At 31.4% G+C, this 13102-nt stretch overlaps 1 protein-coding gene across 1 annotated transcript; it reads right to left on the bottom strand.

Annotated features, from left to right (window-relative positions):
- Window positions 1-8583: 8583 nt before the first annotated feature.
- Window positions 8584-9123, bottom strand: LOC8289316. The gene has a single exon (XM_002512145.4). It carries the CDS (start codon window positions 8982-8984, stop codon window positions 8718-8720), a length of 267 nt encoding a protein of 88 aa, XP_002512191.1. The 5' UTR covers window positions 8985-9123; the 3' UTR covers window positions 8584-8717.
- Between the last annotated feature and the right edge of the window lie 3979 nt (window positions 9124-13102).

Here is a 13102-nt window from a genome sequence, read left to right as displayed (position 1 = left end):
GATCTAAGAAGAGGAGGGACTCTATCTTCGTGGTGGTCGATCGATTCTCTAAGATGGCTCATTTTATACCATGTAAGTTCACCAACAATGCTTCAGATTGTGCTTCTTTATTCTTTGAGCATGTGGTTTGCTTACATAGTATTCCACATACTATAGTTAGTGATAGAGACGTGAAATTTGTTAGCCATTTTTGGAGAACATTCTGGGGTAAGTTAGGTACCAGTCTTCTATTCTCTACTAGCTATCACCCTCAAACTGATGGCCAAACGGAAGTGACCAACCGGACATTAGGAACCTTGCTTAGGACAATGCTTAGGGCCAACCCGCGCCGTTGGGAGGACTTACTTGCTTGTGTTAAGTTTTCTTATAACAGGTCTATCCATTCAGCTACGAAGATGTCCCCGTTTGAAGTGGTGTATGGCCGCAACCCTTTGTCACCTTTGGACTTGGTGTCGCATCCTTTGAAAGACGGAGACCACGTCCGTGGAGCTGCACGGGCCGAGATGATTCTGGAGTTGCATGCTAAGACTAAGGAGCAGCTGGAACGGAGAGCCAAGCAGCTGGAGCACAAGGCCAACAACGGCCGACGGCATATCACATTTGCTCCTGGGGACCTCATCTGGTTGCACTTAAGGAATGAGCATTTCCCGTCTAGGAGACGTTCCAAACTAGCCCCGAGAGGAGATGGACCCTTCAAGGTCTTGGAAGCATATGGACCTAATGCCTACAAGCTGAAGCTTCCTAATGACTATAGGGTGCACGTGACCTTCAACGTCACCGACTTGTCTCCTTACACTCCACCGGACCTTGACATTGAAGAATCAGGGACGATTTGAGGCCAAGAGGGGAGAGTGATGCAGTTCCACCATTGAAATTGACGGAGGCTCAAAAGGAAGACATGTTGAGCATTCGCTCAAACGGACCTATCACAAGGGCTCATGCCAAAGCTATTGCTCAAGCCACTTCGAGCATTGTTGCCAAGGCCTTTGCAAGGAATGGAGCGTCCTCAATTTCCACACCCACCTTCAAGATTTTATCATTGTCTACTTAGCGTGAAGAGACTTCCTAAAACTTAAACTTTCATCTTTGGGTTTATATTGCTATTTATTTTTATTTTTTATTTGTTTGTATTTATTTACCTTATTTTCCTGTATTAGAAATCTAGGTTTAGGGTTCCCATATATATGGGATATTGGTTTTGTTTTAGGGCACGTTGAATTTTAAACAAGGGATTTGAGAGAGCTTTGGACTCCTCCCTTGTCTTCGATGCCGCCTCCCTACCTTTCTTATTTGTGTTGATCCTAATATTAAACACTATCACCCCATTTAATCTACATTATTGTTTGGAATTAAGTCCATCTTCATTAATTATTTTTGTCCCATTTTCCATTTCAAAATGGTTGTTCTTTAATTTGCCAAATTGAGAAAGTGGGGATCAGACTTCATTTCCATCATTTCGGTCCCAAATGAATTGTTACGTGGTTGGTGCACCTTCATCAAATTAGTGGAATTGTGATCACCTCCCTACCACGTCAACTTTGGGACTTCTTCTTCCAAATTGTGAAAGTGGGATTCTCCCCACTTTCCATCTACAAATTAAGTGGAATTCGTGTCCACTTCTTCTACGCTAATATAATCATCATATTTCGAATTGAGTTAGTGGGGTTTTCCCCATTTTATTCTTAATTAAGTGGAGCCGTGGAAAATATTTCTACCGACGTCACCTCGGCCTTCTTTTGTCCTTATTTGTATTTGTTACTCATAACAAAATTGAGTATTGAGCTGCCTCCTTTTCAAGGCTGAGGACGTGACCTCCTTCTCCACTTATCAAGGCTTCCTTAGGCGTCAATAAGGGAAGCTTCGGCACACGTCCTATTTAGATCTGATTCAAGCAAGCCTTCCAAAGGGCTGACGCATCGATATGGTATCAGCTTCTAGGGGTACAACGTGTTGTTCATCATTCTCTTATTTCAATTTCTCCTATTATATTTCTAACCCTCACATGTGTTTCCAATTCTTTATTTTTTCATAGCTGTCCCGCCTTTCCAACCACAAAAAAAAAGGGTTGCGGCCATACACCACTAGAAGAGAAAGGCAACTAGCCTTTGAACAAGAGGATTATGATGCCGAAGATGACTTAGAGGATGACCAAGCAACCACTATTGGTGGAGATGACCATCCTAGAGACACAATAGGAGATCAAGTCAAGATGGTGCAGATCGCAACCTAGGTAGCATCAAAATGAAAATTCATTCCTTTCAAGGAAAGAATGATCCTAATATCTACTTAGAATGGGAGCAAAAGGTGGAGATGATCTTCGAATGACATAACTATTCGGAGGAGAAAAAGGTAAAACTTGTCGCCGTTGAGTTTTGTGATTTCGCTAGTGTTTGGTGGCATCAATTGTGTAGGGAAAGGAGATGAAATGGAGAAAGACTTGTAGGATCATGGATGGAGATGAAATGCATCATGAGGAAGAGGTTCATTCCTGACCATTACTATAGAGATTTGCATCAATGATTGCAAACTCTAAGGCAAGGAACCATGAGTATGGAGGAGTACCACAAAGAAATAGAAATGGCTATGATTAAAGCAAATGTGTAGGAGGATAGAGAGGCCACCATGGCAAGATTCTTGAATGGTCTAAACAAGAATATTGTTGATCTTGTTGAGTTGCAACATTATGTGGAGCTTGAGGACATGGTGAATATGGCCATGAATATTGAAAGGCAACTCAAGCGAAAAGGTGTAAGTAAGTTTGATTCTAAACTTAATTCGAGTTCTAGTTCTTCTAATTGGAAATCAAATTGGAGTAAAAAGGATGATAAATTTGCTAAGCCTAAAGTGAATGAGAATAAAGTTAAAAATGAAATAGGCAGCAAAAGTAAAGTTGAGAATCAATTTAATCTATCTAGAAATTTAAAATGTTTTAAGTGTCTTGGACATGGTCATTATGCATGTGATTGCCCTAATAAGAGGACCATGATTGTTAGAGAAGGAATTCTTAAATCTGAAAGTGAAAATGAAAATGATGAGAATGATGGCATGCCAACTTTAGAGGATGTTAGTGATGTTAAGTATGCTAAAGGAGCTGAATGCTTTATTATAAGGTTGGACTCTTATTTTCATACATGAGTTACATTTCCATTTTGAACCTTTTGATGCATGTCTTTGCAATGGAACCTCATGGCAGCCTTGATTCATATCAAAACCTTTTGTAATAGTTCACCAATCTCTTCCCTACAGTGTTGTTCTAACTCAGTGTTCATTTGGATAAGTCTAGCTTTGGTAAGGATATTTTCTTTATCAAAATCAATTTCATATGGTAAATCTACCATATGTTGTTTTCTACTCCAAAAAGCATTTAGTAAATCAGCACAAATTTCATTCTCGATTTTCTTTTAAAAATCATAAATTTTCTTTTTCACCAATTTATTCTGGAGTTGTTGTTCAATTTTATAAAAGGACACATTTTGTTTTAAATGAAATAACTCAGCTTCTTTCCCTTTTACTAGCAAATTAATTTCATCTTTATAAATAGAATATCCTTTTAGAACTCTGAAATTTATAGTTTGCGGTTTTTCTATGAAAGGAAAAAATATCTTCTTTTTTCAGTTTTAAAGTATATACCTTCATAGTTCACAGAATAGGGAGTTATCAGGTTTATAAATGGTATTCCTAATATTAGACTATGATAAATATTGGAAACAATGACAAAGTTGGTTTTAATTTTATAGCCTTCATTTTCCACATAGGCTTCAATTTTATATTTTATATCCATTTTGGGGCTATTCGCTACTGACAATTTTTCTTTTATCTTTTTTAAAAAATTTCATGGGACAAGACTTTCTTTGATACAGCTGAGATCTACTCATGTATCAAATAAAGCAATTGTCTATTATGAAATCTTTTGAAAAAAAAAGAGTGATTTTAATCAAGTATTTTCTGGAGGTTATTGTTTTAGCACACAAAGAAAATCTTTTGGAAAGGTTTTAATATTTTCGACATTTTGGTTTTCTTCACTTTCATCATCCTTTGATGTTTTCGAAGATTCATCTCATTTTATAAGAAGAAGTTGTATGATTTTACTATCTTCTTCTTGTTTTTGTTTTATTTATTTTATTTCATATTTTAATTATTTAATCTCTTTCTGTAACCCTTAAATGGATGTCACTAGGTTTTCTTTCCTTCTTTCAAGGATTTTTATGAAAATCATAAATGCTGGTTTTAGGTTGAGGTATTCTAGAAGTGGTTACATCTTATTTGTCCTCTAAGGATTTTAGCAGTGTTTTCAATTTATTTTGTTACTTCAAGGACTATTTCTTGGTCCTTAGTTAAAAATATTTATTTGGTTTTTAATGTCACTTTGTTCACTGCTAGAAACACAGTCATCATTTTGGATTTCTTCATCAGAAAATTCTATTGTAGAAATTTGAAGAAGGAGAGCTTCAATTTTTGCTAAATTTTCCTCTTCTAGGTTTAATTCTTATAGTTATCTTTTGACCCTACAATACTTTGTGTAATGACCTTTTTTCGCATTTAAAACAAGTGATGTCTTGCAGTTTTCATTTTATAGCTTTCTTGAAAGGTTTTACTCGCTTTGTTCTTCTTTTTTACGTTTTATTATAATAAGGTTCGTTACCTGTTTGTTTCCTATCAGGGCAATATATTATTTTTTTTATACCTCTTATAAGAATTTTTTATTTTTTTTCACCACTATTTCCAAAACAATTGTTACTGGGTGTTTTAACATTTATGTCAAATTGTTGGAAAAAAGACCCAAGTTCCTTTTTGGTCTTCTTCATTTCCCATTTTAAATATTTTTGAAGTTTTAGATCCTCACATATTTTAAGGCCCTCCTTTTGGGTAAAGCTTACAAGTTCTCCATTTTTCAGGTTGTTATAGTCGATTCTCTAGGTTTTAGAGGTTTCTTTTAGCCTACTACTAACCATATCTCCTAAAAGGGTAGGGATTCCTACTAAAAAACATTCTTCCAAAAAGGTTGGTTTGATTCCTCTCTGAGCATGACTCTAGTGAGGAAAGTGATTTTATATCATTGGAAATCACTTAGTTTTTTATATTTTAAATTGGATAACAATTATGCATTTGTATCTTTAAGATGTGAAGGATTTCTAATGAAATAGAAAGAAATGGTATGAATTATGATGTTTACAGCATCCTGGATGACCTGTCCAATTTTATCTAGGATTGGTTCTCTTGTTTCATTTACTTGGATTGCATTTAAAATATCTAAGTATTATGGTGGGGCTAGATGGTAATCCCACCAACCCTTGAGCTGTTCTGAAAATCCAAAAATCAAAAGTTTAATAATAGCTCGATTGTTGGCTTCGTTTTGGGTTCTATAGGCATTTGTTTGACATAATCATTTTCTGGAGGAGCTTTGGGATTTGATATTCTATCATTCCATCTAGGTTCCATTCATATAGGGTTGTCGTGTTGAATTTGGTTTGATACAAGACAAGTGATTTGTTTTCTAATCCTATATCTGGTTGTGTTTGATTGTCTTGCTAGGTTATTTTGTTTATATAATGTTTATCCATTCTAAAGGATTCTTCTCTAGAATCATGGGAAGTGGAATTTATTTCTTCCAAGATATTGATCCTACTCTAGTTGGTATGTTGAGGAGTTCAGTAATAACTGGGCTTGTAGAATGTAACTCTATTCTTTCCAATTAATCTCTACTAGCTTTAATGAAGTCAGATTTTTCAGACTGGATGTTCTTTTGACTTTGTTTTGGGACTTTATATGGTTTGAAAACAGAATTTCTAAGTTTTTTTTTGTTTGTTTAACTGCAGGAAGGGTCGTGTTATGTACAGATTGTTCTATCCTATCAAGTTATTCATGTTCTCCAATAGTATGCAGATGGCTATTTATAAAATTATTTTGTAAAATAATATTTTTAAAATTTACATTTATCTTGGTTTATAGTTTTATATGGTGAGATTTGTACATTTTGGTCTAAATGAGGTATCTTTACCGGTCTCATAGGAGGGTGAACAGATTTTATCTTTTCATTATTTGTTTCCTAATCAGTAGTTTTAGATTTTGTAAGAGGATTTAAAGAATATGAAGTTTCTATCACTATTAGCCAACCAAGACACTTTAGCCCTCTCCTTCCGGTAAATTTCCTCTCTAGAGAGCAGCCTATCCAACTAACATTCTAGTCCCGAAGCCTGCTTTAGATCATCCCTAGAAGCACTGTCACTCTTCAAAACTTCAATTTTGAACTTAGATTTAAATCCGTCCTCACTCCATGAACTTAGAGCAGCAAAGCAAGAAGTGGTTTTATCAATAATCACCTAACTCGGATCGCCCACCCAAGCATCATAGACCACCTTCTTACGTTCCTCTTCCCTCAACCATATCTCCTCAAACTGAAGCTGAGGCTGGGCTCTACTAGGCACACGCCTAGCGCCATCCTCACTCTCAACATTCCACTGTAATAAAATAGGACGATGATCAGAATGAAAAAAAAAATCCAAATTACTTACTAAAGCCATGGGGAATTAGATGCCCCACTCCAAATTACAACAGAAACGGTCCAGCCTGCATTTAATAAGAGCAGAGGACTTATGCTTATGCTCATTGTGCCACGAGATCTTCAGACCACTATCATCCATGGCACGAAACCCACAGTCATCAAGAGCAAACTGAAAATCAGACATGTGAGAAAGGGGTCTCAAACTCCCCCTAGCTTTTCACTCTGCATCAAAATTTCATTAAAATCACCCCCCATGAGCCAAGGTAAATTCGAGAACTCCGCCATAGACCCTAGTCTCCTGATTAGATCCCAAGAAAAATGTCTCAAAAAGGAATTAAGGTTCCCGTAAAAACCAGTAAAGTGCCACACATCAGATTCATCAAAGCAAACAAGAGCATCAATATGACCAGGAGAAAAAGACTTAACTGAAACCTTTACAGAGTTATGCCATATTAGAATCAAGCCACCACTAGCACCAATACTATCAACAAATAAAATACCATCATACCAATAAGAGATTTATAAGAACACATATAAGACTAGCACCAATACTATCAACAAAGAAAATACCATCACACGAATAAGAGATTTATAAGAAGAACACACATAAAGACTGAACTTTAGATTCGCAAAGAAATATTAAACTGGAATTTTTTAACAAGATAAGATGCTGAAGCTCTTTGAATGCCCTAGAGTCCCCAAGCCCTCAGGCATTCCAGCATAAACAGCTCATGGACATCGACAAGTCTGCACTGCAGGACTCACTGTTTAGTTAACACCCATATTCGAGATATCAGAAACCTTCCTAGACTTGGAGAGTCTAGTAGGTTTAGTAGACACAACAGTGTCAAAACCAATGTCCACCCTCTCTTACCATTCACATTTTACAGAGAACTAAGGACAGTAGACATGCCTGAGTTAACCGAAACAATAGCATGATTATTAGATACTGCTTTTGGCCTCAGACGTGGCTGACCATTTCGAGCCCCACGAGCCGGGCTCTGTTCTAATCTCTGTTGGTCTGTCCTAACTGGAAGTTGATTAATTCCTCTATGCCATTAGTGAACCTCGTAGCCAAATGAGAATTGTCCAATTCCTCGCTAATAACCTCTTTCTGTCCACTATTCCCAATTGGGTGGGAAATCGGAGTAGCTTCACCCCTTGCCACCTCACGCACAATGGCCGAAGATATCAGCTCATGTCCCACAGCACTTCCTTCCCCTTGTCCAAAGCCTTATGGGCCAGACTACCACCATCAGGACACGTACCATCCACCAGACCCTCAACATCATTTATTTTATTATGACCACTTCTTTTAATTGTTTATTTAATTATTTTCACATTATCTATATAACTCAAGTATTTTGGACCTAAGAATCATAATGCACAGTATATTTCGATCCAGAATTAAATGTACCGGAGCAGATCATTTTATCATATAGCAGCATATCAAGTATAAGATTTAATATTCTTAAAGCCCACAACAAACTTATACATCAAATATTAAATTACTACTCCTTATTTTTTCTTCATTACTCATTAGTATAATTTAATAATATCTAAATCATATCTTATCGGTATTACATATTAATTTCAATCTACCTAAAACAAATATTATGCACATCAACGATAATAATTTATTGATTAAAATTCAAATAATTAGCTTTTAAACTAATATAATTCCAATGGAAGGAAAGGGAAAGAGGGCACAAAGAATATAACCCTTTACTTCTCTAACTTGGCAGGCATGAAAGCCACAACAGACTTCCTTTCCTATGTCTTTTCTGCCCTCCTTATATCATTTTCTTTTTCCTGTCATGCACTCTATTCAACTCCAATATTAAGTCATATCTAATAATAATAATAAAAAGATAATAATAAAGGATAAATTACTATCCATGAGGTTATAATTACAGATGCATCCCCCTTTGGTTTGATAATCGAATTGGTTAGTTTCTGTATTTTATTGTTAATCAATACAGTAACAAAACTTAATTGAAAAAATTCAATGTATCATTACTCTCAGTTTTAAAAAACAATTGTGATAAAAAAAATTTAATTAATCTTATAAGAAACTGAAATAGGGAAAGGGTGTTCAATAAATAAAAGAATCATCTAAAATTTTGTACAATAAACTCAAACACAACATTTTTTCTAAAATTAAAAGATATATAATAGTTCTAAGACAAAAGGATCCTCTATATGATCTATATTTCTAATTTGTCTGTTGACTTGTATCTTGAGTGGACGCCGGATTCTTGGGAGAAGGAGAGAGTTCACCACTGGCCGGAAGGTCTTGTAAAGCGGCAAGAAACCTGCGAATACTAACGGAGCGAGCTGGCTTGAAGCTAGATGATCTCTTTACGGTATTGGAGAAGATGTTGGATGACTTTGAGAGGATGATATAAACCAGTGCTTGCACCAAAGCGAACATGGCTACCTTCAATAACATGTCTCCTAAGCTGCTTTCCATAATCATCATCAAGTTTTTCTTGGGTTTTGTGTGGACAATTAGAAGGGCTTAAAGCTAATAGAATGGAGAATCGTTGACGTTATGCAGTAAATACTTGATGGCTGAAGAGAGATGAAGATAGTGTATGCATATATATAATGGGAAGAGTTGAGGTATTAGCCATGCATGTTTGACCTGGGGACTTTTCAGACTTGGAAAGATTTAGCACATAGGCTTTTATTTATTTATTTTGTTTAGTGTTATCTTTAATGCTTACTAGTTGATGACACGTAATATTAGCAGTTTCGTGTTCATATTAGCAGATTATGTATGTTCTTACGTAGAAGTTGCAAAGAAGTCATATGGCTCACAAGGACATGGTCAATTCTGACTTCTAGAACTACTATGGCTGCCTAGTTCAAATATCATGCGAACTAATTTAATGAAACAGGTAACCACTTCCATTATCATAATTTTGTTTTAGAATTTAAGTTTTTTTATTATTATTTGTAAATGTATCTTTCAGATTGAGACACGTATCTATTATTATACTGATGAATATAATAATTTAAGATTTGAAATATTAAAAATTTATATATATTAAGTTCTGATATTAATTTTTTTTTGATATATATGTTTAATTTTTGATATATAAATTTCTTTTTGATATATGTATTTATTTTTGATACATGGAATTCGAAGTTGTGTATGATTTTATAATTTTTTCTAGTAATTTATTGATTTATAAATTACATTCTTAATTAAATACCGACTTTAATTGTAAGAAATAGCATATTAGATATATTTTAATATTATATTACTAATAAATAATTTCTTAATCAGACAATGATACTAATTCTATCTTAACAAAAAGTATATTAATTATATTATAATATTATATTAATTAATGAATTAATTTTATAATTAGATAATAATTATAATTTTAAAAATAACATTTTAAATTATATTTTAATATTATATTCAATAATAAATTAATTTTTAATTATTTATAAAAGATTTAATTCTAAAAATAATAAAATCAATTATATTGATATATTAATTTATATAATATTAAGATTAATTAATAAATAATTTTTATTATAGCATTAATAAAATTTTAAAATTTTAAAAAATAAAAATAGTTAAAAATAGTTAATTTACTATTATTTTTAAAGTTTAATAAATTAATATTAAATATTAAAAATTCTATTAAATTATATCTATCAATTAAATGTCACTAGAAGTTCCGATATTTGATATAAGTAATTTAAAGAGGTTGGACCTAGTCAATCAAAGACATCGAACCTTGACATGTTAAAAAGACATAGAATGTCAGTAATTCTAAGATATTGGATCTCAATAAACTTTTATATATATATAAATTTTTAGAACCTAAAATTCTTTTAATATGTATACTTATATTCTTAATACATAATTTTTTTATTGTGATATATATATTTATTCTTAGTATATGAAATATAAATTTATTTACCCATACGTCGTAAGACCGTTATTATTATATGATAATAAAATTAAATTTATAAATAATATTAATATAATTTTAATATTTAATATTTATTTATCATATTCTTAAAAATAGCAACAAATTAAATATTTTATTTTTCTTTTTTAAGATTTTTAATATTTTAAAATCTTATTAGTCTATTAATATAAAAATTATTCTAAAAATATTTATTAATTAATTCAAATATTATATATTAATTACTATTTTTTAAAATTAAAAATTATTATATAATTAAAATTAATTGATTAGTAAATATAGTATTTAATATATTATTTTCTACAATTACAATCATTATCTAATTAAAAATTAATTAATTAGTTAATATAATATTAAAAATATAGTTAATATATATCTTTTAAGATGATCATTATCTAATTAAAAAATTAATCATTATCGAAGTAAAAATTAATTTATTATTAATATATTATATTTTAGGATTAGAATAAGTGTTCAATTAGGAATGTAACTTACTAATCAATAAATTAATAATCACAAAATTATGTATAAACTTAAATTTTATGTGTCATAAATAAGTATGCATGTTAAAATAAAAATCTTTCGTGTCAAAAAAGGAGACATGTGTCAAAAGAGTTTTAAATCTCAAAAATCAATATATATAGATGTAACTTTATAACTCTTTTTATCAATTTATTAATTAAAAAATCACATCATTAAATTAAATACTGATTCTGATACTAATAAATAGCATATTAATTATATTTCAATATTATATTAGATAAAAAATTAATTTTCTAATTAGATAATTTTATCTTTCTTAATATATTTATTATATTTTAATAATATTTGAATTAATAAATTAATTTTCTAATTATCTAATAATTTTAATTACAATAAATAATATCTTTAAGACTATATTTACTAATATTTTAATTATATAATAATTTCTAATTCTAAAAAATAGTAAAATCAATTATATTGATTGTATTAATTTATATAATGCTAAAGTCATTTAATAAATAAATTTAAGATAATTTTTATATTATTATATTAATAAAATTTTAAAACATTAGAAATATTTAAAAAGGATATTTAAAAATATTTAATTTACTGTTAACTTTTAATTATTATAAATAAATATTAAATATCAAGAATTATAGTATAAAACATATTCATAAACTTCATTCTATAATTAACATAATAATAACGGTTGTTCAATACACGAATTATATTATAAGTAGGACTACTTATTATTAGGAAAATGAAAGTTGTCATGACCCAATCTGTGGACTCGTGACTGGCACTAGGGAATAGATAGGTGTAAGGTCACCGAAGCTCGTAGCAAGCCTTATTAATAATTAACTCAATCAAATTATAATTTTATCCATTATAACATTATTTCATTACTAACTTTCAACCACCTAAATACTATATATTTAAATCAGACTATCAGCACAAGTAAGTAATACCCCCTCGGTTGGTTTAACATGCCAAAATAAAGTAATAAGTTTTAGAATCACTACTGCGGAGAATTCTAATAATTGAATATACAAATACAAAATTAGTTATATTAAACCCGAAGATGAAGAAAGTCGGGCTGCCAAATGAGAAGAACTGCGAGAAACCTAACAAAAACTTGAAAAATAAAATTTGAGACTATCAGTCTCGACAGTAAGTTAAAATCATATAATCCAAAAATAAATACAACTATCTCAATAAAATATTTATTTAATCAGAATAAAATATTATATCATGTTAAAACGCGTGTCATACCATAATTCAGAAAAATACAATTTAACATTATGGGAAAAGTACCTTAGCAGAACTCTAACCCCGATGCTAGCAGCCTTTTCAGCTCTCTTATTCCAATAGAACTAGCGCCTAGACAGTAAAGCTCAACCAGGGTCCTTATATCCAGCCTGGTTACTTAATTCCCAATAAAGCCGGCGCCCAGAGAGCAATGCTCGACCAATGACCTTTCCTCTGCAGTCAAATTTTCAAAGCCGAGGGAGTTGTACACTTCCAGGGCAAATTTTAAAAATAATTTTTACTACCTTTCTCTGACTAATATGGTGCGCACGCGGTCCTGATGCAATCCATCATGTGACATGTTCTACTGCCGCCTCATCTCGAAGTTACACTCATAGCATCAATAATAATTAAAAATAGCATAAATTACAAGTAAACATAAACTATTCAATAACATATTAAGAACTAAAGTTGAATAGCCTTGAGTATAACAAACATGAAAATTATATATAATAATAATAAAATAACAATAAATATGATAGTAAAATAACGAAAATAAAATTAATACTAATGATGCTAATAATATTCATAATAATTATTAATCAAATAAAATTAATAATTATAATACTAATAATAACCATAATAATTATTAATCAATTAATATTGCATTTAATTTAGACATGATATAAGTGTAGTTGATTATATGACTTTAACTCACAGTTCTGCCGCACTTTGCAATCTACTCCTACTCCTCAGGTGGAGCTGGCTCACGAAAGTAACTTAATTAATAAGATATTCATAATGTTTCCTAGGCCTAGAATCCTAGAATAGACTGTCTAAAAAATTCTGACTCGAAAATTTGGTAGAACCTCCTTCAAATATGGATGTTTATCCCCGTAAAAATGGGTCCAAAACT

The sequence above is a fragment of the Ricinus communis genome, chromosome 6 (assembly GCF_019578655.1).
Source record: "Ricinus communis isolate WT05 ecotype wild-type chromosome 6, ASM1957865v1, whole genome shotgun sequence".
Taxonomy (NCBI): Eukaryota; Viridiplantae; Streptophyta; class Magnoliopsida; order Malpighiales; family Euphorbiaceae; genus Ricinus; species Ricinus communis.
Note: the sequence above shows the minus strand (reverse complement) of the source record. Positions and strands in the feature narration are given on the sequence as shown.